At 40.1% G+C, this 25,000-nt stretch overlaps 3 protein-coding genes across 4 annotated transcripts in view; 1 reads left to right on the plus strand and 2 right to left on the minus strand.

The window, feature by feature from the left end:
• The window catches only part of LOC138033015 (uncharacterized), a 23,529-nt gene extending 22,176 nt beyond the window's left edge, over positions 1-1,353 (plus strand). Inside the window, exon 3 of the mRNA XM_068880747.1 lies at positions 1-1,353. This exon is cut by the window's left edge and continues 115 nt beyond it. Within this exon, the coding sequence (XP_068736848.1) occupies positions 1-877 (877 nt within the window). The 3' untranslated portion in view covers positions 878-1,353.
• A 1,352-nt stretch (positions 1,354-2,705) lies between these two features.
• Positions 2,706-3,857, minus strand: LOC138031738 (uncharacterized). Its single transcript, XM_068879361.1, has one exon. The coding sequence runs from the start codon at positions 3,855-3,857 to the stop codon at positions 2,706-2,708; it is 1,152 nt and encodes a 383-aa protein (XP_068735462.1).
• Positions 3,858-9,756: 5,899 nt separating this feature from the next.
• LOC138033591 (vacuolar protein sorting-associated protein 11 homolog) overlaps positions 9,757-25,000 on the minus strand; it is a 67,863-nt gene continuing 52,619 nt past the window's right edge. For both annotated transcript variants that reach the window (XM_068881382.1, XM_068881381.1), the window contains 10 exons: positions 24,105-24,179; positions 23,317-23,413; positions 22,594-22,674; positions 22,422-22,469; positions 21,707-21,780; positions 20,446-20,541; positions 16,919-16,978; positions 15,534-15,600; positions 15,107-15,172; positions 9,757-11,923 (listed from right to left, as the gene is read on the minus strand). In XM_068881382.1, coding sequence (XP_068737483.1) covers positions 11,837-11,923; positions 15,107-15,172; positions 15,534-15,600; positions 16,919-16,978; positions 20,446-20,541; positions 21,707-21,780; positions 22,422-22,469; positions 22,594-22,674; positions 23,317-23,413; positions 24,105-24,179 — 751 coding nt within the window. In that variant the 3' untranslated portion in view covers positions 9,757-11,836. The remainder of the gene's footprint in view (positions 11,924-15,106; positions 15,173-15,533; positions 15,601-16,918; positions 16,979-20,445; positions 20,542-21,706; positions 21,781-22,421; positions 22,470-22,593; positions 22,675-23,316; positions 23,414-24,104; positions 24,180-25,000) is intronic.

The following is a 25,000-nucleotide window of genomic DNA, read 5'->3' on the forward strand; positions in this document are numbered from 1 at the left end:
CAAAGAGATTTTACTCGTGATTGTTTACAATTACCCATTTTATGACAGTATTCCATATTTAAGCGCTCTTTACAGACCTGCATTTCCTCATCTTTTGTTCTGTGGTCCATCACATAACACATCACGTCCTGGGATACTCACAGTCGACATTTTCAGAGGAGTCCTGGGATATGAGTGCCTGGGTAAAGCAATGCGGGAGCATCCGGGATATCGAGGTTATTTTTATATCAATGATGACGTTATACTAAATTATTGGAATTTTGTAGACTTTGATTGGGAAAAGATCTGGGAATCTTCGTCATCTTTTGGCTCTACTCCCGTTTATGAACCTGCTAATAGTAATTGGTATTGGTGGATATCTCCATATGGTTTAAATAATTGCCGTAGAGCTTACGAAGACGTAGCCAACATGAACTTAGGCGCAAAAAAACTGAACGTGAAATATCATGTAAGCATGCTTTCCAAAAATAGTAATGGGAGTCTGCGGTGCTTCAGCGGTCGCTCTGATATTTTGTACATCCCTCGAAAACACACCAGAGTCTTTTCAATTCTTTCAGAAACGTTTTATGAGAGAAAAGTTTTCTTAGAAATTGCAATCCCGACTATGATTCGTTTCCTGGAACGAAACGAGAACATTGGTCGACTTCCGGGGTATTACATACCAGGAGACGTTAGGCGGAATGACCCCCGAGTGAGTGACAGCAGGTTTTTCTGGTTTGTTTATTTCCCGAAAAAAACGTTATGGTTCATTCACCCGTTCAAACTTCATGGTCATGAAATGGATAGCAAATTTAACTTAGTAATGTTAAAATTTATTCTCATTGAAAAAGTCAAATTACTAACAGACTGTAAACCATCGATTCCGTTATCAGGTTGATAGTAATAAATTTCTTGAAGATAATTTTTTTTCGGGAAAGCGCCAGCTGAACAAAGTAGAAGTGCCGGATCTTGGGAGATCTGACTCACGAGCCCATGACTGGGAGTCTCTCGATGCACTACATCCTTTGGTCAACCTTTGCGCGTATCTTTCTATTTTTAGAACTAATCCTTTAGTAGGAGACTCACATTCAAATTAATTTATATCAGTATGCACAATTTGCATACATTGTTTGTGCTATTTTTGTCTTCGTTTGACAATAACTTTATTCTGATTGGCCATTCTAAACAGAGGGTGCAGAGACGAAGAACTCGTGGCGTTCTAAAAATAGAAAGATACATGCAAAGGTTCCTGACCATGGGCTTTCGCCAGCAAATGATTTGACTAAAAATAAAATAATGATGCAAAGCTGGAAGTACGGCTGTGAGGATGTATTTTTTTTGACGGTTTTTTAAAAATAAAGATCTACGCAATAGTGACGATAAAAATGTAGACTATAATAGTAATAAAACTTATCTAAATATCCAATTAAGGGATAAAGTTATAATAAGAGCTTTATCTAAGTTAGATATAAAATTATAATAATAGCATTGCAAATAAAAGCTATAGTGAGATTTGTATTTCTATTAACAAAAAGCAACCCTAAAGAGATGTGTCTTGAGTTGACATTTAAGGGAGCTAAGGTCCGAGATTGATAGATTGGTTTGACAAGACTTCGTTTATACACGTCATAAATCGAGTCCCATTGTGTGAGTTCCATAACTTGTACCAGGGCGCTGCTTGTACTGATGGTGTGTCTCGCGGCAAATTAAAAATTAGCCTTCCGGCACGACAGTGCAGGGCTTGCAGGGATTTGATATTATCCAGGTTGTTACAGTTCCCCCAGATAGCGATGCCGTATGTCACTGAAGGGAGAATCACCTTAAAGTATAGGTCAAGAAGTGATTTTCTCTTAAAAAAAGAGCACTTTTTCAATAAGTTCAATTTCTTGACAAAGTTGTTCCTTAATTCCTTAAGATGATTCGTCCAAGTAAGCTTTCTGTCGATCGTTATAATGCCCAGCAGTCTTGTAAGATAGACCCATGCAACGTTGACATTCCCAATGGTGATTAAAGGTAGTGGACCAGTGAAGGATCCCCGGTGGAACAACATCACTTCACATTTTGAAGAGTGCGGTTTTAATGAGTTTGTCATACACCATTTGTTAAACTCATTCAGTGCGTTATTTAGTAGGTTACATGCTTCATGAACGGTGGATCCAATACAGTAAACTGTAGTATCGTCCTCATACAGGTAGAGATTGCCTGATGTCACAGCCTCTGGCATGTCATTGGTGTATAAACTAAACAAACACGGGCCCAATACCGATACTTGAGGGATGCCGCACGTCACATTTAGCTCCTCTGATTGAGTGGAGTTCACAACCGTAGCCTGTGTCCGGTGGTGCAGATAATCTGTAAGCCAAGAGAGCAGGTTGCCTTCAATTCCAAATTTGATTTTCAATTTAAGTAACAGGGTACGATGAGAGACGCAGTCTAAGGCTTTTCGAAAATCAATAAAAGCAGTAGCAACTACTAAATTATTATCAACAGCTTGTCTCCAACTTTCTGTTAAATGGACAAGTAATAACTCGGTCGAGTGACCCTTACGGTAGGCCCATTGCTTTTCAGTCAGTAGATCGCATTCCGTAACATGTTTCAACACTGACGGTGTCTGATATACACGATTCCAAGCTTTTACTTGGTACACTTAGTAGTGAAATAGGTCGATAGTTGCTTTTGTCAGTTGGATCGTCCTTTTTAAACACCGGGCTTAAGTGAGCTTTTATCTATTCATTATAAACTTCCCCTATGGTAATGCTCCTTGCATACAGCTTAGTAAGCGGCGAAACAACTGCTGGCTCGGCTAACCGTAGCAATTTGGGGGTAATCCCATCAGGTCCCGCAACCATATTTGGTTTTAGGGCCTTAATTTTCCTGGATACCGACTCCTCAGGAATTGAACAGGAAGAAATTGTTTGAACTGGTGAGCCATCACTACTCACTGCCCTTCGTGTACAACTGGGGCTTCTTGAGATCTCTATACCCACGGTTGCGATGAAAGCGTTCATCAGGTTCGCCTTTTCGTCGTCACGAACAGTAGGCGTTTTATCATCCCGCCTTATTGGTTCAATATGCTGTCTTCTCTTAGCATTCGCCGCTTTAGAGAGTACCTTCCAATACGCAGCAGTTGATTTCGCGGAATTTATCTTTTCACAAAAGAATCTACTCTTTGGTCGTCTCAGGTCGCCTGTTATCTCATTCCTGACTTTCTTGTAATTCGCCCCGGCAGTTTCGTCTTTGGTGTTCACGGCGGACCAAAAAAGCTTATACCTGTAATTCATCTTTCTCCTTATTTCATTCGTAATCCACGGGTCGCTTTTACTGCGGATTTTGATTTTTTTAAATGGAGCGTGTTTATCGGAGATTTCATTGAACATCAAGCTCCACGCCCATTGCACATCATCTTTATCCTCGAAGTCGTCCGCTTCGTGGAATGGTACATAAGAGAGGTCTGCTTGGAATTCCTTTATGCTAAAATTCTGAAAATTTCTAATGGTGAAAATTCGTGGAGGCGGACGCCTTTGTCTCAGTTTTAGAGTGGCGTAAACCAAGCTGTGATCAGAGATTCCCACCGGTAACGCACGTTTTATCTTAAACACTTCTGGTTTGGTGGTAACAATTAAGGCAATCAATCTCTTTGTTTCAAGTGTTACTCTAGTAGGTTGTTGGACAATGTTTTGCAAATCGAACTGCTCGAATAAGTGGAGTAGTTTTCGTGTCTTACTCCGCACATCGGACCCCGTTTCGCCACAAGTGTTCAGTAAATCACAATTAAAATTGCCCAGTAAGATAACGTGATCAGTCTTCATCCATGCTTTTTCAAGTGTTACGTATGCATCCTCGAAGAAAGTAGGGCATTCGAGCCCCGATCTGTACATGACAGCAAACAAGACATTGGCTGTTGGAAATTTAGCCTGGACCCAAATAGCCTCTAGATTTTTGTTGCTCAGATCTTTGCGGTGAATGGCATTTCGCTAATTTTTATAATAGATCACGCAATCACCACTTTTGCGTTTCTTTCTGTCATGGCGGAACATCTTCATATCTTCAATTTCTAGGTCGTTATCAGACACAGATTTATCCAGGTGTGTTTCAGTAATGCCATTTAAATCAAAGTTACACACATATTGCAATGTCCTCAGCTCTGCCATCTTGTTCCGTATACTGCCAATATTAAGATGTGCGATGAGTAGATCTGTAGGTGTCGAGGCAAGTTTTGAGGCAGTATGTTCGAGGTAGTCAACAACAATCTCGTCGCTATCCAGTGTTGCTTCTTGCGAATTGTTCCTCGATAGATCGAGATCGCCGCTAGGATGCTCGAAGAAGGAATCATTGAATTTCGGTAAAGAGCCGAAAAGACAAGTCCAAGGGAGGCTAAAATTTTCGAGATAGTATTTGTCGGCTGCGACAACGTGCGGCCTCACGTGACTTTGGGGACCGAGAGGACGAGTACATCAGAGACCAGTTAATTGATAAATGTTATTCTGCGAAGTTGCGTCGAAAGTTTCTTCAAAAAGGGAGCAGCGTTACTTTGAATGATCTCTTAATAACTGCTAGAGCTCAGGAAGCAGTTGATTTACAAATGGTGGCAATGGAAGGGAACGCTAATTCAGAACAGGTCAATAATGTCACTGATACTGTGTTGAATAGGAATGTTGACAGGAGGAATTGTTTTAACTGTGGCCGGGATGATCATTTTGCAAGGAATAGAAGATGTCCTGCAAGGGGTCGTAAATGTGACCAGTGAAGTGCAGGGGGAAAGACGAGGTATCAATAGCTGAGGTACGGAAGTTGAGCCAAAGATAACTGATAGCGGCAAGAAGACAAACACACATTATGTACATGGTGATGGCGATGGAAAAGAAAGTGCAGAATAGGATGAAAGACCCGGCACTGGTCCTGAGTATGTATTTTCTGTAGGAGATGATACACACCGAGTAATGGAGTAGTAACCCTGCGTGTTGGAGGTGTCCATTTGCCAAGTGTCCTAATTGACTCTGGTGCGACAAGCAACCTGCCAGGCAAACCAACGTGGGAGTGGCTTAAGACTCAGAGAATTCAATGCAAAGCCCGAAAAGAGGCCAAGGTCTTATTTGTGTATGGGAACACTAAACCGCTACCAACCTTAGGAGCATTTCCTGCTCATGTCATGTGTTCTGACTCTGATACTACTGTTGAAACTGACTTTGGGGTTATAGATGGAGATGGCAGGACTCTACTATGACGAGACACGGCGGAAAAACTGAACCTATTACGCATTGGACCCACCCATTCTGTGAACAGTGTTGAGGTAGAGACCACAGATCAAGACATAAGGGATAAATACAAAGAACTGTTTAACGGGGTGGGTCTCTTGAAGGGCTAAGAGTTGAAACTTAACGTCGATACTTCTGTAAAACCGGTTGCACAACCCGTCCGTAGAATCCTATTTGGTGTGAAGTGGAGCAAACGTTAGATGAGTTGCTAGCTTGTGGGATCATAGAAGAAGCACCAGAGGGACCAACCAGTTGGGTCTCCCCACTTGTGTTTGTACCCAAACCTGATGGTGATGCTAGAATTTGACTTGACATGAGGTGCGCCAACCAAGCAATCATTAGAGAACGTCAGCCCATCCCCACAGTTGAAGAAGTCCTCCAAGACTTGAATGGCAGCACAGTATTTAGCCGTGTAGACCAGAAGTGGGGGTTTCATCAGAAACTCCTTGCAGAGGAGAGTAGGCACGTGACGACATTTGTGACCCATCGCGGTCTTTATAGATATACCCGTCTCATGTTTTGGGTGACCTAAGCACCCGAAAAATATCAACAAATCATCCGGGATGTATTGCGTGGTTGTGAAGGGGTCATCAATATTGCGGATGACCTAGTTATTCATGGTAATGGTGCTTCGCAGCATGATGAGAGGCTTTTTGTTGTGCTCAATCGGTTAAAGGAGGTGGGTTTGACATTGAATGGGGAAAAATGTGAGTTCAGGTTACCAAGGTTGACATTGTTTGGTCACCAAGTGACACAGAATGGGGTAGAACCTAGTGAGGAGAAGGTTGCCGCAATCCGGAATGCAGATCCCCCGAAGCACGCCAGCGAGGCACGATCACTCTTGGGTGTGGTCCAATTTGTGTCTAAGTTCATTCCAGACCTGTCCACTGTTGCAGAACCTATCCAGAGATTAACTCACAAGAATGTGGAGTTCAAATGGCAGTCAGAACAACAGGCTGCATTTGACAGGTTGAAAGAACTGATCACAAGCACAGGTGCATTAGCTTACTTTGATGTAAACAGCAAGACAAGGATTGTGGCAGATGCACCACCTGTTGGTTTAGGTGCGGTGTTGACTCAGTTGCAAGAGGTTGAGTGGAGGGTTATTGCTTATGCTTCAAGAGGTCTGACAGATGTAGAAAGGAGGTACAGCCAGCAAGAGAGAGAAGCCCTGGCGTGCAAAAAAATTGTGCAAGAGTTGACATGGTTGTCAAGCTGTCAGCGAATATTCCGCTCCAGAACCAATGGCGCGAGCTTACCCACGAAGCGGACCGTGGCAAGATTGTGCTGCAGACATATTAGGCCCTCTACCCGGCGGAGAGAATTTACTTCTTATAATGGACTATTATAGCAGATATTTTGAAGTAGTTATCCTGAGGTCAACCACAAGCACAAAGGTCATCGACAGCCTCCAGCCAATATTTGCTCGGTTTGGAGTTCCCCACACACTTAAAACGGACAATGGCCCTCAGTTCGTTTCAGAGGAGTTCAAAGCCTTCCTTGCGGAAAACGGGGTAGAACACCGAACAACTCCCCCTCTGTGGCCCCAGACGAATGGGGAAGTAGAACGTCAAAACCGCACTTTGTTGAAAATGATCCAGGTAGACCAAATTGAAGGGAAAGACAAGAGCTCCACAAGTTTTTAACTGCTCACAGGTCCACTCCCCAAATGACAACTGGTGTGACACCATTATTCTTAATGTTCGGGAGAGAAATGCGATCGAAGTTGCCAGAGTTGAGACGTGAGGCACCCATCACCAATGAAGACGTCCGTGACCGGGACCGGTCAAGAAAGCTGGCACAGAAAGATTATGTGGACACAAAGAGACATGCAGTTTAGAGTCAAGTGGAAGATGGAGATCAAGTATTAATGAGAAACACCAAAACAAACAAATTGTCCCCAAACAACGACCCCAGTCCTTGTGAAGTCATAGACAGAAATAGAGGGGAAGTCACATTAAGGAAGAAAGATGGCGTGGAAGTAAAACGGAATGTGTCATTTGTTAAGAAGTACCAAGAGAATAGTACTACAGAGTCAGAACGAGTGGTACCACTTCAGCCAATTGCTAGCTCATTACAATCAGCAACACCACTTCAGCCAGTTACTAGCCAGCCAATTGCTAGTCAGCCATTGCTATCCCAGTTTCAGTACAGCAGACAGTTAACCCAAGTTCACTTATGCTTAAAACAAGCCCGAGACCAACTCGAACTATTAGACTTCGTAATGATTTGATGATTATGAACTGTCAAAGGCATGACAGGACTTTGTTATTGGTGAAGCGTCTTACAGCTGTACTCTGTTTATCATGTTAAACTTGATCTCTTTATCCAGTATTTAAGTTTTCGTATTCGTTCATTTTGGAGATTTCATTATGCTCTTAAAAAAAACAAAAACAAAGGAGGGATAAAATGTATCGAAACCGGATGTTTGAGTCAACCGGAACCTTATGTATTGGACATCCCACAATGCCATGTGTGCTCGAGTGGAAGTGTTGTAGAGACCAGAGAAGCATCTTGTATGTGTATGTTCGGTTTCTGTTTTCATCCTGTAACATCGTGGTCGTCAAACGTTAAAATACAGAATTCAACATCTGTGTTTGAGACAGCATTTTTAAAATTGCTTAACATACAAATCAATTTGGCCATAATATGGATTTTGACCATGTCATTATAGTTGACAGGGCAACTGACTATTACAAGAAACTTCCTGTAGGCTTGGCATTCAAAGAGGATCAAAATGCGGGGAATAAACATATAGTACACCCTAATATTTATAATTCAATTGCATAATGTTCCTTACCTTTTGGAGTAATCACATGTACTTGTAGTCATACACATACACAAATGTGAATCGTTGAAAGAAGCTATCTCTTTTTTGTTAAATTGAAACTGACAATGACCGCAAATGTTTGGTCGAAATGCCTTTATGAAAGTTTTTAATGAATGTTATTTGACATTAAAAAAAAAAATCAGTGTCCGAAATTTCTCATAATAATTATGTAAACTGCTGATAGCAATTTCAGCATATTTAGAGTAAAATACATTAAACCTCATTCCTAGGAGTCAATGGGTTAAAGAAGATATAGTTTTTGAGTGGATGTATGGATTGTCAAGTAAAGTTTAAATGGGTCAATTATTATCGAAATGCACCTTTGTTGTTAAGTCTACAATTTACACTGCATCAGATGATCATAAAATTCTAATATATCAATTTTTGAAACGGTATTTAGTGACATTTTTCCAAGGTAGATGAAATATAAAAAACTAGACGCTCCATAAAGCGTACACTGGGTTGCCTGTGGTAAGTGTTACACAAACTAGATGCTCGGTGAGCGTACACTGAGCGTACACTTTTTCAAGTCGGGTGTCATTAAGACCATTTAAGGGGTCACTCAGAAGTCATACCAGCAGAGGCCCATTGGCTCACACGTTCATACGACGAAAGAGATCCTTGTCCGAGCTTAAAAACCTGGTTACCGGCCTATTAATTAATCATTTGTCAGAAAGAAATTCCTGTCATCTTTCGAAAAAATAGACACGCACAGGAGCCCATGACACACATTGCTTACCTGTGGTAGTGAAGTAACAGCGCTTTATTCCATATTGTCTACTGAGCTGCATTTTGTCTTCCAGGAGATTCAAGTTGTCTTTGCGTAATATGTAGCTCTAACAGTGCACGATATTGTTTAGGTATTGTATATCATTGTGCAATGGTAGAAGTCTTAGGTAAATAGCCCTCTGAGAAGACATGTGGTTACTAGCAAAGTACAGAACCCAGAAAGATTGAAGAAAATAAAAGGGAATCGAGAAACATTGGCGTCTGGGCTGACATGTTGATCACTTTCAAGTTCCCGCACAACTTCTTTTCACCACAAGTTTAAGCGTGCACTCTGAGCAGCTGACGGCTTTAATTTGTAATACAAAAGTTCACTGAAGTTAAACCCTGTCCGGCGGATGGGTGACCTAAAAATATACCACTTCGTATAACAGAAGCATTGGACCGAAAATTCTATTTTAACGCCAAAAAAGGCGAACTAAGCAAGGTACAGATTTTGTTACCTTGCTTTATGCAAAACAAATATTGATACACAGTGTTAGGAAGAGCAGAAGGAAGTTTTCAGGACGGTCGATCGAGAATGAGATATTTTGCCATCAGCAATTAAATTTACAACATGAAAACAACATTAATTTTGAACTGCGAACATAAAAAGTTACGATCAACGACAAACATTTTGGGGGATTTTTGCTACGTTCAATTTTATTGTACTTTTGGCTGCACAAGCAAATCGCAAAATCGAAAGTGACATCGAATTCAGCGGGCGCGTGATCAAGTTACCGCGGCGTGTTTACTCGCGAAACATGTGTCAAATGATGGCAAGACACAAGGTTTTTGTTTTTGTTAGTTTTCTTTTTCTTTCAAGTGTTATAAAGTTTGACAGGAAATGTGCGAATTCAACACAAAGATCACAATCGCCCAATTCTTGAGGTTGATTCTGCAAAGTCAAAAATTTACTCTCCAAGATGAGGTTCTTTATCACCACTTTATTATTCATCAGCGTCACAATTTTTTTGCTGATTTTGGGGCTCATTTTGTTGAAACACAAACACGCTTCCAACAGACCTGTTTATTTTCGTGATCAGAGCACTACCACAAAAATCCTCCCGTATCACACTTCTACCCAGGTATGCAAATTTGTTCAGATCGAAAATTAAACAACATGATATTAAAATTAACAAAGGCTGGAAATATCGCAAAATCCTTTTCCAGCGAAAACTTTATTGAAACAAACAACATAGTTGCTATTAGAGGCAAAAACCCTTCCTAGTTTCAATTGCGTGCGTGCTAAGTCGCGTCATTATGTTTCTCCTACTCTTTTAAAACGGATGTATTTATCTCTTATTTACTTTTTTTTTTACCCCAAAAGCTCTCTGTGACATTCGTTTTATGATACAAACCCTTTTTCATTCAGTTTACAGTTATTCCGTAGTTGGAGTAGTGGTTCCCTTTAATGTCTAGTCCCTCGGAGACTAGTCAGTTTGTTTTTCCTCCAGTCTCGATGTCTCCCTTGGATTTCGTCTTTGGAAGCATAAAAGGGAGCTTAAACACGAAGAAGCACTATAAATGGGGTGGCTTCATGCTCTGCCTTTGTTCGACTTCATTCAAGCACGACTGATTAATTATCCAAGATGGTGATCAACAAACCAGTAGTGTAGCAGCTCTTGTAACATAATTTAATTGGCTCGATACCCAAGCTGAAAACAAAGCAGTAATTAGCAGCTCTCGTAACCTGCTATTGTTTGGTATTGTAATCAGCTTCTATTGTTTAAGTCTAAGTCATTGTTTCAATTGTTTAGTCATTTGTTTTTGGGTTAGGGTATCAAGCCAATCACGTTATACGTTCAACAAACAGCAACACAGAGACAGAAGCCCTAAAAGATATTTCTAGCGCAAGAAAAAGGGATTCGGGATTAAAAGAAGAACGATAGTTAAAATATTTTATGACATGCTACGGGCACATTGCCATAAGGGGCTTTATTATTGCACACATTATCACAGAGCTAGGTTGCGTCAACTGTTGATTGATAAATCATTTGCATTTGCCTATGGCACCAAGCTTTTGTTAGTGCGTCTTCGTGTTTAAGCAAGAACGACGACGACGACGTCGGCTACGGGAATGCCACATAACAACAAGTGTAATTAGCAAAAACAAAAGCTATGCGCGCTTTGCACGTGCGTTTTACATTTTGATACACTTCTTTGCCGTTCTCGTCCTGACGACGTGAATTGATCAAATTTGAGGTTATGTGGAGGACGTGAACACCTGACTATATTTTCACAATTTCCCACCAAACATCAACACTTATTCCTGGAATGTTCACACACGCTTTTCACGCCGAATGACTTGGGAGTAATCGCAAAATGACTACAAAATTTTCAGACAACGTAGGCGTATCCGCCATCGTCGTCCCTAAGGACTTAAACTCCCTAAGGACTCGAGGGACGAAAAACAAACTAACTGTATCTACCCTTCGGGACCATAAATAACATGAATAAAGTATCCTCCTTCCCGAAATTCATTTTCGCTCTCCAACAAACGTAAATTTCAACGTGCAGCCACGTTCATGGATATAAGATATGCTTTTTGTGCAAAGGGGGGTTGACACCGTTTTTTATTCTCTTGGAAACAAATGAACTTTCGCTCTTTTTTGTGTGTTGTCACCACGGGCAAAGGCCTTCTAACAAGTTCCTCGATATGCATTATTCTTTCGGTACGATACTGGGCCCAATCTTGTTAACGTTTATTGTCTTTAATAGAGTGTTTTCACATGACGGAATGGCGGCCATGATGGTGTACCAAACTAATCCTCCCGGAATTTATCTCTATTTTTATGCAAATACTTTCTTTTGTTTCAGTAATCCAATATGGCTACTGGTCACGTGCGTGAAAACGCTCGACACGGCTATTAATTTTTTTTAGCCCAATAATGATAAACATGAAAGCAACACCAACGAAGACAAACAGTGATACACCTCTTTTCGGCTGACTATCGTCTTTCCACAGTATTTATCCTTAAATGCTAACAATTACCAACTATTCTAACTAGCTGTAGTCTAAGAGTCTTTCCCGCTGATCTGTTGCAGACTCGTGTACCGAGCGACTGTGGGATGGGTCCGTCACCAGTGTTACCTGAAAAGTGAATGGAGAGAAGAACAGATACAAAAAGCAAGTCTGATGAAAGCTAATTGATCAATCAATGTATAACCAGCAACTCCTGGCCTTCAGATTGGAAAACCTCCATTGTTTTTCCAATCCACAAAAAAGACAGCAAGTCTCTGAAATCCAACTATCGTCCTGAATCTGTATTGCCGGCTATTTCCAAAATAGCAGAGAGAGTTATATTTGACCAGCTGAACGAGTTCTCTTTAAACTTTCTCAGCTATAACTTATCCATATTTCTGAAAGGACATTCATGTGCAACAGCTTTTCTTAAGGTCTCGGAAAAGGAAAATGATGTGCCCACGGAAAAATAAATTGGCGCGCCGATATTTTCTTGTATAGGGTCAAACTATATATCATATTAGAGCTAATCGATTGAATTATTTGAATAAAGTTTTAGGTTTTTGGTATTTAATATTGCCTTTTATTTTTGAGGCCTCAAACTCAAAACGACAGAGTCTGCTACAGAACCTCTTGCTCCTTCGCTTTATTGAGAAAACAACCGCACTTTGTTGCATCTTAGTCACAGATGAATGGACTCCAATACTGTGTGAGGAATTCTTGATATGTTACGAATAGCCATTTCCGAGTTGCTGTTTGCCTCGGTTTCAAAGTGAGTCCTGGTGCACAACTATTGAAATGGAAATGAGTGGCGTATTTTAATGCAAATCAAACCCATTATCATTTGAATGGTTTAGCACCAAGACTCGTTTTGAACCAGAGACAAACAGGAACTCGGAAACAGCCTACTGAAAGAAATATCACGCACTGAAGTCGAAACTCTCATCTTCTACTTAATTCGGACAGAAATCAGTCTCCGAAGACAAACGAAAAATTCCTCACATTCCTCTATTAGAACTGAAAATTTGGAAGCGATATCTTAAAAACCGTCGGGACAGGATGTCCGAGAAGTTGTAATTTTGGCGTCAAAATAAAGCTCTAGAAAATCGAGCTTACAGATATCGCGCGAAAGTTCACGGTCTTCTGAATAACTCCGCCCCCTACTTGAAAGCCACTTGTGCTGAGCCAGTCAGCCTTAGGATACGTGCTAAGGTAGCAGATCTCACGTGGGATTGACATGATACGTCAATCATATTTCGCACATAGATTATGGCGGGAAACAAAGAAAAGTGATTTTAGCTTATTTAAAATTAATTTTTCAGATTTTTTCCCGGGAAAATATACTTCACAGCCCACCGATTCAAGATTTGCAAAAATGAGAAATTTGAGCGAGACGCCCATATTCACCTTTACCGAGACCTATGACATGCAAAGATATCAAAAGAAGTTTGGACTGTAAAGAACACACGGTAGCAATCACCATAGATTTCTGGAAAGCGTTTGACTCTATTAACAATAATCTACTATCGCAAATGGTTTGAGCCCAGGAGTCATATCATAAACAGGTAAAGTACGATCTTCTGGGTCAGCGTAGTTTTGAGAAGGATTGTTTCAGTTGACATTGACTGACGTTTCGACAACCTGCGCGGAAGTCATTTTCAGAGTCAAGTGATTTGTGTAACGTCAGTAGATACTATAAAAACTCTGGTCCTAACTGTGATTGGTCAACTTATTCTTGGTATTATTGGTCCACTGTCAGTTGAGCGTAGATGTAATTGGCTGTGAAGACCAAACAGTAATTGATGCATTTCGATCCGTATATAGGTCTAAGGTCTGTACGTGTATCGCAGGCATCGGTTTATTGGTGTCTGTTCTAAGTTAGTAAACCAACTTTCCCGTACGATTCGCTGGTAGTAGTTAGTGCTGTACGTAACACATTCATAATCTACTGCATGCAAAGCTGGCTGATTACGGTGTAACTGAGGATGCCCTTCATCTTCTCCAATCCTACTTAACGGAACGGGAAAACCATATTAAGGTGAATGAGTCCCCCAGATCCTACTACTGGTTTCGCAAAAATCTTTTAGGTTTTAACAATACCAAGTCTCAATCAATTGTATTCAACGGGGCATCTCTACCAGCAACTTTCACAATAGACAACAATCACTTAGACTACGAAAGTCAAATCAAGCTTCTCGGAGTCACTATAGACAGCTCCCTCTCTTTTCAAACTCGTATCAAAGACATCTGCCATTAAGTCTCAATCCTTCGTCGAATTAGGAAATTTATCTTTCCCCACAAGCACCGAATTATATTCCTGTATACCAGTCTTCGCGGCCATTTCAAGCCGCTCCTACCAAGACCAAACGCATCCTAATTATGCCTCACTCCTTCACTTATCAAGCGGCCAAACACTGGAAACATCTACACGACAACATCAGAACATCAGAATATAAATGTTTTCAAGAGAAATTTGAAACGGATGTCACTATCGTCCTCGCTTGAATGCAACTGTATTCTGTGCAAACCAGTCAATTAAACGTCAACACTACATTCATGTTTCCTTGTTTTAAATAATCCTTTACTGCACATTTGCATTTAACTGAGCATTCGCTCAAGTGCGATATGTAAATAAATAAATAAATAAATAAATAAATAAATAAATAAATAAGTAAATAAATAAATAAAAGTGACTTAAAAGTTAAGAGTTGATCAACATGGATTTCAGTAACTATTTAATCTTTTAAGAACCCATGTTATCAAAGCCGAACACCGTTAACACAGAACATGAGATACATTTTCGCAAAGTGCGCCATGCATTACGGCATTACTTAATAAACCCAAAACATACAAGAAAACCATTTCTTTTGTCACTACTTTCAATCCCGCAACACTAAATCTCAGGAAGATGTTATTTAAACATTAGCACTATATCACAGGTACCCGCAACCTCGCACAAATCCACCCTGGTCCACCATGCAATGTTCGCTTATGATCGGAAGGGCACGTTTGTGAGATATTATCTGGTTGGGGCTAAGATCCCTTTACTGTTAATCTGAAAACCAGAAATTATACTCGGTAAGGGTCGAATGACTGCCTTACACGCTACCAAATATATCAAGCCACCTGTACCATAACATTTACGAGCCAAAACATATACATATTTCCACGAAAGATGAGCTGTTTATTATGCCTAGGTAAGAAACATGTTTATTCAACTTCGTTAGTATTGCTCAAGAATTCTCCACAAGTCCAGCAATCTCCACAAAATCACAATTCCTTGATTCCATTCTCACTGTAAAATCAACTAACCTTGTTGAAAACACCACGACCGTAATATTCTGCAACAACAGAAAATCCATCCTGAGCTCTTTCAAGCTGCAACAGAAAAGATTTGAGGGGTCAGTAGAGGGGTAAGTAGTCGTAGCTTATGCATTTATCCTTTTTTTTTAGTACTTGCTAAGTAACTGTTTCTAACAGAAAAGAGAAATAAGGTGAACTCCAACAGCCCTCATTTGATAATCGCCGCAACGTACCATTTTAAGAATTTTAGTCCTACCACTTTAGCAGGACAACTGTCCCATGAACCTCGTCTAATCTCCCTGCTCCTATACGAATTTCGTATCGTTCGGTGGTTGAGCATCCGAAATAGTAATCGGAAAGCGATGGGTGAAAAAGTTGTATTGTACTCTGCCACCTCACTGCCAGTTTTCACTCTCTTTAAGAGAGTGCTACTAACCTGGCCGTGAAACTGTTCATGAAGACCTTTCGCTTGCTCCTGTTGTCGTATGATATCAAGAACTTTCCTGTCCAAAAAAGAAAGGGTTTTGAACATCTTTACATAGTTTATCAGGTACATTCAATATCGCGAGGTGTTGTGCACTCCAAAGGAAATTACCTACATTTGTCGACAATTGCATGCAAGTTGTTAAGAGTACCTTTTTGCTTTTTGATCCTTGGCTCTGACAACGCCGTCAATTTTTATCTCTTTAACCGACTTCTCATGAGAGATACCCAACTTTACAATGGAGTCCGGAGTACAACAACGCAAAATAACAGTTTTGAGTTCCGAGCATGCCCTTGAAACTCAATGAACTAGCTTAGTCAATTTTACGGTTTCTTACTGAACCATATGATGTTCGTTAATCACTGAGAGTATTACAGCAAATACACTGAATGACCATCACTAAGGTCCAAATTTGGTGGAAGATACTGCGGGTTTACACAAAAAATATCAAATTTAGGGTGCGTTCGACTGATCGTATTCCGGAATGGTAATACATGGAGTTGAAGTTAGAAATCCTTCGTTTTTACGGAGATTCACATTAAAATTGTCAAACACCTGTTAAAACAGTATTTTAACCATATCTTTATTATCCTTGTTGCTTCAAAACGCCAAACACAAAGTTTTAAATCATCACTCCACGTATTCGTATTCCCAAATAGGGCCAATCGAACGCACCCTTCACTTTGGTCTCGAATTTATTGTACGGTTGAACATTTTGTTCTACGCACAAGTTCTCATAACGCGCGAGTCATCTATTTGCACGCAGTAGGTTCATAACACAAAGGAAATGATTGCAAAAACAATTCCAATGAGTAATTACACATCTATGTCATTGTTTCCTTTTCCTACATCATGGCTTTCGATTGTTTCAATAACAATGCAATTAATTGGGCTGACATGACAGTGTACCAATGCCCAGAGACGTGAAACGCATCTACGTAAGGTTGCGAAACGAGTCTGAGAACGTCCAGTATGCAGATATCGAGGTCTTGAATTTTCAACCACCAAACTGATGGGAAAATACTAATTCAATCACTCAACTAAACAGTCGGTGTTCAAAATAAGAATTCGACTTTCGGTTAAGTGGAGTTTCAGAAATTTGGTCAAAAATTAAGCACATGAAAACATTCTTCAGTCGACTGCAAATCTCTCGTCAGTTTTGCCTGGGTATGTGGGTTCCCTCAATCTGATTTTGCACACCATCATGGCATTGCAAAAGATATACCTGTCGCACACAATGTTTTTGTCATTTCAACTGACATCTCGAACCTTTTTAAATCATGTGTACTTGCCGATAGCATTGCTGATAGTGCACTTGACTAAAAAACCAGCCTTACCTGTTTTCTGGAGCACATATCGGGCATTCATTGTCATTTTCTGCATATCCCTCAAAGCAGCTTCAAGCAAGAGAGGAGCCATTATCAGTTCCAACACTACCAATAACTACTGGACCAAACACGCAGCAGAGCACGTCGAGTTTACATAAAAAAAGTAAGCGGTCTTTAAGATAAGACCGTGTTCCAATACCACTCAGAACTTCACAATATTTAGTTTAAAGGGAAACTCCACTTAAACAACTTTAAATCACAGGAAATAACCCTTACAGTCAAATAAGTCTATTTTTTTTTTCAACTAATTAAAAGCATTGTATCCGAAATAAATGAGTTTTAGAATCGGCTATTTTTGTTTTCAAATTTCCCGGGCTCTGCCATCTTGAATAATTGTGACGTGTTAAGGTTGCCCTGTTGTTATAAGCAAGTTCAGAGTTTTAAAAAATGTGCGCGCGTCGGGATAAAAGCAAGCATACATAAAAAACAAACAAACAATATTTCTAATGCAAATTTACCATGACAAAAAAGACAATTAAGTGCTTGTTTTTATCCCGATGCCCACATTCGTTTCTTGAAACTCCGAAATGGCTTATTAGACAAAAGCTTTGTGTCAGAACAATGTGGCAACCGTAACACGTCACAATTATTCAAGATGGTGGCGCCTGCGAAATTTGAAAGTGAAAATAAGCGATTTTAAAACTCAATTTTCCTGATAAAACACCTTTTAAAAGCAAATTTCGGACAAATTTGTGTTGATACATTATTTCCTTTGCTTTAAACGTAATCTGTAGCAAGAGTGGAAGTTCGCTTTAAGGGTCTGTCACACAATTTTAGGTAATTTGTGAACAAAATTCCCATAACATAGAAAAGAACGTCGCAATTCCGACAGAAAACTGCAGATGAGCACGAAAAAAAAAAGGACTGCATTCCTGCTATCTTGAGAAAAGTCGGCTCCAAGTTGCTTAAGTTTACAATAGGTAATTTTTGCTCAGAATTATCTTTGTAGTGTAACAATAGTTTTATTGGAGACGGAACTCCATCTTACGAATTTCACGTTCAAAACTCTTGATTAACCAAGATTTAAACAGATCACCAACTAATTACCGTGACTTGGACCTCTCCTACCGAAATTGCACCCCGGAAAAAAACGATCTATCGCATTTGGATGTTCGTCTCGCTCACGTGACCTTTTGGAGCGCCCTGATTTGACACGTGACAAGTTGTGAGAGATGTCCTGCCTTCAATCTACTGTTTTTTGACCATTGTTTCCTGGATCCCTACAGCCGCTGTTCTGTCCTAACCCATCGTATTTTGTGTTTATTTTTTTGTCATGCACTGTGGTTGGTTGAAAAACCTCAACCTCAACTGCTTCCTCAACCAATAACAGGTCAAATCATAAAAATTACAATTTACTCGATTGCGATTGGTTTGAACTCCTGTCTTCCACTAATTCACTTGCCAAGTCGTTATCGGACAATTCAATGAGTCAATCACATTCAAAGCTGTAGTTTAAATCAACCAACCACAACCTTGGTTTCAATCATCATAGAAACACTGTACAGAGTCCTAGATTGTTCCTCCCCTCCTCCGTCCCTCCCTTCCTTCCTTCATTTTATTAAATGTGCCAGTCAAGCTGGCAGAGCGTCATAACAGCTTGCGCCAATTACTGTGGCCCCTTTTTTACCCTCCCAACCATGATACACAACAGAAGACAGACCACAACACCGGGAACTACGTGCCTTACTCTTAGCGACAAGTGTATGGGTTCTTTTACGTCCCACAGGATTATTAACATTTAAGGGTTGTGAGACGGGACCTCCGGCTTATCATCCTTATCCGAGAAGACTTGAAAGTCTAACCATTTGCAGATGTAGTTACAAAGGCAGCACTTTCTCCTCAGTTATTTAAAGACCCTGAGTGTTGGTCCGGCCGGAGTTGAACTCACGACCTCCCGCATGATAGTCCGGTGCTCAACCAACTGAGCCACCGGTGCACGGTCCTTCCTTCCTTCCTTTCCTTCCTCGGAAATTGTAATTTTTATGATTAATTTATTGAGAGAACTCTGTGTCGTCCAATTTGGTCTGTAATCATATGAGCGATAACAAAATCATACGACCGCGCAGTCCTATTACCATTACTAATACTCAAAAAACAGGAGAAGTGACAATTTGGCTCGGGGCGCTTTCCATTCGACCAAAAATTTCGAGATTTTCGGTCCGAAATTGAATGGAACGGTAAAAACTCCGGGAAGAGTTTTCGAAAATTTAGGAACACGTTTTGAGTGCACCCTCTTTGATGGAATTTCCGGAATTATCGAAAATTTTGTTTCATTCGCAAGAGATGTGGGGTTTAGTTTCCTTACCGAGCGTGAGCTCACATGGACACTTGAAAAAGCAATTAATGGCGGGTAGGGCAGCGTATCAATGCTCAGCGTGTGGCTTTGTGTCGAACGATTTCAGTCTTTTTCTACAGCATCAATGCAGCAATTTGTTTCCTTCAACCAGCAAAGGTATGTAACGCTAACTTCGACTTTCGCTCGTCATAGTTCTGTTCACACCGTTTGGACATTTTGTTAAATCAAGTTAGCAGAACTTCACGAATAATAGTTATTAAATTTATTCTTCAGACTGCTTGGGAATAACAGTTACAGAATATCCTAATACCCAGCAGAACAAGGACGCTGTTATGTGTAGAGGTAGGTTTAGTGTAGGTTCAAATGATCTGCTTTTGTTTTGCTCAAAGGCTCACCTGTCCATTTCCTCCCTACCATCACATGACAAGATTGAACAATGGACACGTTCCATTCAACCAGCGAAAATTCAGAAAATTTGAACCGGTGATTTTTGTTGAATGAAAAGCGCCCTCGAAAAATGATACCAAAATCTTCACGTTTTTGATATTCTTTTCCTCCTACGCTTCACTTCTTCACCTCACTGGTCAAACATCCCGCTGCCTTGTTTGCTGCACAAAGGCCATCTCTTTTTTTGATGATCTTTTTTTCGGTCAACTTCAATCTCCAAAGTCAATTAGGGCGTGAGTGAAAAACTTAGGAACAATTGTATATCTCTAATCTGAGATACGACAAAATTATTTTTTACACTTCGGATACACATCAAAAATTATAAGAAAAAAAGGCCCGTATGTGAAAATTCTGCAATTTTGAGCAATTTCATCCTCAGCAGCAAAATTGTCGCCTACTTCTATTTTTTGCCAAGCCCCTTGCATACACAGGTTTTTCTATGTACTATATGTCACTACTACAAAGGTAAAACACCACTTGGGTGGAAACAGCCTTACTTAATTTCATAAACAGACACGTGGAAATAAGAGCACGTGCCGGCACTACGGGCGTGCACGTTTTCCTACACATTGAAACACGACATGCTGTGACTAGTGAACAAGGGCAGTGTTAAAATCACATGAAACACTTTCATTTACTCATAGTCGAAATGTATCTGCAGGGAAGTCAAATGCGCTCACGTGTAAAACATGTGATCACGTCCAATGTGGAAAACTGCACGTGTTGGACTTACATTTGGTGAAATGAATGTTGACAAAGGAAATGGACAGCAGGGAGGTCCAAAGGGCGGGAACACATACTGCACTTCGCACCTTGAAATATTTTTGCGCTAAAACAGAGAAAGCCATGGTTAGGTGAGGTTTAAACAGTGCAATACTTTAAGTATAACATAGCAGACAATACTTAGTCCAAAAAAAAAAAAACCATTTGAGCAGCAAGGAATAAACGGTTTAAATATGTTGTACTTCTGGTTTAGCATGTGAAAATGCAACTTTCAGCACTTGAAAAGATATCGGTTTTGTAGCAATTTTTCACGAAGAAAAGGTTGGTGCAGGGAGTAATGCAGGGAGGACTAACTGAAGTTCCTAAAATACTTGCTGTGCTTTATTCCTATTGAAATCCATGTTGAACTGCCGCCGAAAGAATCGTTGGTGCTGATGCCTTCATTCTCAGCAAAAAAGAAATATCACCAGCATGTCCGATTAAGACAAAGTGGCAAGCAGTAATTTCAGATAAATTTTATAGACAGATTTAAATATTTTCACACTTATAAAAAACTAATAAGGAACAATTTCTTCTTTCTTTCTTCCAAAGAAAGGAAAACGACGGTTCGACCCCTCCCAGGTTTCCAAATTGTAGAAAATACAAACACGACCAACCATAACTAGAAAACCTGAGAGGGATCGAAACATTTCCGTGACAGTTTTGAAAAGCAGGTTGGAAACATGGGTCTGAAATATGTATTTGCACCGGCATCGCAGAGGTCATGGGTTCGAATCCCGTTAAAACCGCCTGAATTTGTCAGGTGTCTCCAGATGATCTGGTGACGTAGTTTGGAGGACTAGGAAGAAAAATTTTAACGCCGTATCCCACAACCGCGCGCGGCCTTAAGTGTTGTTTCCAAAATCCCTGCGTTATATTTACATCGCCAAAACTCAACAGATCATTCCGTGTCTACCACATTTCCTGTTACTAAATGAACATTCAAGTAGACCCGACGAGATCTAACCTCGCTTCTGCCACGTTGAATTTGAAAATAAGGCCGCGCGCGGTTGTGGGATACGGCGTTAAAATTGTTCTTCCCAGTCCTCCGAGTTACGTCACCAGATCACATGGCTATAAGAGACAACTGCTTCAATTGTGCTGACAAGTGCGATGATCATCTTCAACCTTTCGTCTAAATATGGGTATGCTGTTTCCTAATTAGGAATCAACTGTTTTCATTGTTGTCTGAAGATGTGCACCAAAATAACGCCGGAATTACATTGTTTCACCTTGTTTTGAGTTCTTTGATCTCTTTACGCATCTTTTCAGTTTCCTCTCTATACTGACGAATGTAGCGTTCATCCTGAAAAATGCAAGCGAAACGGTTACCTTGCATCCTCTACAGCAATATTTCTTTTTTACAAAGATTGACGTCACATGTTTTTGATATTGAATTTTGCCAATCACGGAACAAAAGAAGTTGTTGTTTCACCAGCCAATTAGCTTCTGGTTGGCATATTAATAACAACGGGTGACGTAACAAGAAATGTCACTATTGTCGGTGTTATTTTGGGAACTGATATTTTTCAGGCGGTTAAGCGTGTATCTGAAAACGCGAGTGCATTTCGTGAGTAATGGGAACGAATGATGTTTTGAAAGTTCCCAAAACTGCACGAGCCATACATGTAGGTGAGTACAGTGCAACCATTTCAAAACATCAGGAGTGACCATAAATCACGAGATGTACGAGCAAGTTCACACAATGTTCTTAAAAATTATACTCAACAAAATTACTCCATCGCTGCGTTTCCATAGAAACTTCCGTGTTGCACTCCATAACCTCTATCGCACTCTTATGCATTCGTCATTGACCAAACAGAAACGCGGTATTTTGAGAATATGTAATCATACAGGTTACAGTTTAAGTGCGCAAAGAAATATGGAATCTGGAAGTGCGTTGAAAAGTATTGTACTACTGTACCTTCGGGATTGGCAATCACTTACCTTGGCTATAAGCTCATCTTCAAGTTGCAGACGATGAATAATGTAATCCTGGATGGGAAAAACATGGTTACCTTCTCTCAACCGATATGGTTTCATAAAAAGTGACTTTAATTGCTTAAATAAGTTGGTGAGTGCAAGGATCATGCCATCCTTTCATTCAAGTGTTTGCTACCTTGACAACAGCAAGCGTTGCTGTAGAGTTGTGTGCTAAATTTTGCAACACCAGAAGCGGCGACATGAGGTTTCCACGATCGATATTTGTCTTTGGTCAAGAAATCATAAGAAATCACCTACTACACTCAATTTGCAACAGAATATAGAAGTTATGTAATGTTTCTGAGGAGCCTTTTGGAAAAGGCTAAATAAATAGCAAACTGTAACGATAAATGACTCGTAAAGTAGATGCCTTTAGGGAGTTCACAGAAAACTATCTCCCGAATACAGAAATTGTGACTGAACATAACATTCTAGACCACACGAAACAACTGCACACAAAAACCTTCAGCTCTTTGTTGCTGCCATGGAAGATGTACCAATAGAACATTATAGAGACAAGTGGCCAAAGGCAACCCAAAAGTTCCTTTTCCAACAGCTTCTACCGTTAATATGACATGGATAGGCGCCACACCAATCCCGTTGCATGTCCAACTCGTCCCCAGTAATACTTGTACTCATTTTGCCAACCTCAAATGGATGGAAGCTGAGTGAACTTTGGAGCGCATGTGCAGGGATTTGAAACCCGAGCGCTGAGATGCGGTCTGCGAGCAATATACACTACACTATGCTCTCCATAAAACCCCAGAGAATGCCAACACAATAATCTGAATTATTGTCTGCTTGACTGGTAAGAGAGATCCCTGCGGTGAATGTAAAACTAGTAAAGTTCTTTACAAAGGATATGAGATAAGGCTTCCATTATTTGTGACTTGCAATCTGTTTCTCGGCGCGCAAAATATGACAGAGCTTGTACCCACAAACTTGTGTCCAAATTGCTGTTGAAAACACCAAGAAAAAAGGTGGCGAGCATGAGAAAGTAGGAAATCAATTATTCCAGTAGCCATAAAAAACGGCTTTATTTAAATGCTCTGCACATTGTAAAATCAAAGCTGCGAGGCTCTCTGATTGTTTTATCGATACCAGATAAAACATTACTTAGAAGTAAATCTTTTTTACCATTTTGTGACCATTTTGGCAAATTAGGTATCACAAGCTGTAGAAGACATGTTTATGCTCATTTGGTTTAGCTCACGAGAAAAAGAGAGGGCTTTTATTGCAAACTGAGGCCCAGATGTTTTGTCGATTCGAGGCCACCATATTGGTGTCCCTCCGAGGAACACCAACACGGCGTCTCCATACAAGGCTCTGTAAAATTGAGTAACATTTTTCGACAAATAACTTTGAAACGATGCACCAAACAGACCTGAGACTTGGACGATTTTCCTATGTATTAGTCTTTTATAACATTTCATTTTCTCGGCTTCTTTCTTTCAACGCTTTCAGATTTTATTTTTTATTGCGTGACAGTGAAAACACTCTATTCAGTTTAATACTAAAAACAGTAAGAAAGGAAATGCAGCGAGAAGTAAAGAATAAACGCCTAATAATACCGAAGGCGATGAAATGGTTAAAGAATAGGCAAAGGGAACAGTCACTGATCTTGACAAGGTCACTTCACTGACTCACCCATATTTCTTACACGTGTCAATCACGTGACCATACTCATTCTGTTCCATATGATAATGAAGAATCTGCTGGTAACTGATTGAATGAAAACACGGAAATAAAGGAGGAAATGAAGAAGCGTCCTACTAGGAATTAGAAGAACTAAAATCACTGTTCAAAATGATCAGGGAATATAGTATCATTTAGTCAAGAGAATCAGGAGGTCGTAAAAATATAGACAGTTGCAAACTAGGCTTAATGGAAAAAAATCGAAAAAGAAAAATTAAAAAACCAACAATAACTTACTCCTTTAAAGTTTGCCGGGATGCCAAGCCAACCTCACCCTGCTATGTTCAAACTGATGTTTGTTCTAATGGCCAATTTTATTTAAGTGTCTCATTGTCAACTCCAAATGATACTATGGTTATTTACCGCGAAGTGAGATAATATAGCACAAAAAGATGACTTAACTCATTTATTCCTGCAACGATTACAATATTTTCGGGCGCAAATCCCAAGCGAGCTGCTCAGACGTGAATAGCAAAGGATATACGGAGTTTGAGTAGCCCGGCAATCAGAGCGCGCCTTCAACGCTATCCACTGTTTTTCTGGGTTCGCCGACTTTAATGTGGCAAAAAAACATTAAGGAAGTGGAATCCTCAAATAATTTGTCAAGAATTTTATCGATGTACCATTACAGTTTTTCAACGCAGTCATTATTCACATTGCGACGTAATCTGTCACCGTGGCAATGAGCAAGCCCTGTAAAAACACCCTCATATCTTAAAAATGAACTCGCTGACCTCCATTTTCTATTTCTGAAAATTAATCAGAAGGGTAAGATAAAACATTCTGCAAAGTTTAAAAATTCTGTACAGTGGATTCAGAGCCACCTTAATTCTGTGATTTTTTTAAGG

Source organism: Montipora capricornis, chromosome 14 (genome assembly GCF_036669925.1).
Source record: "Montipora capricornis isolate CH-2021 chromosome 14, ASM3666992v2, whole genome shotgun sequence".
NCBI classification, from domain to species: Eukaryota; Metazoa; Cnidaria; class Anthozoa; order Scleractinia; family Acroporidae; genus Montipora; species Montipora capricornis.

Coding starts and splice junctions, on each gene's coding strand:
- LOC138031738 (XM_068879361.1), bottom strand. CDS start 3,857: ATGTACAGATCGGGGCTCGAATGCCCTACTTTCTTCGAGGATGCATAC.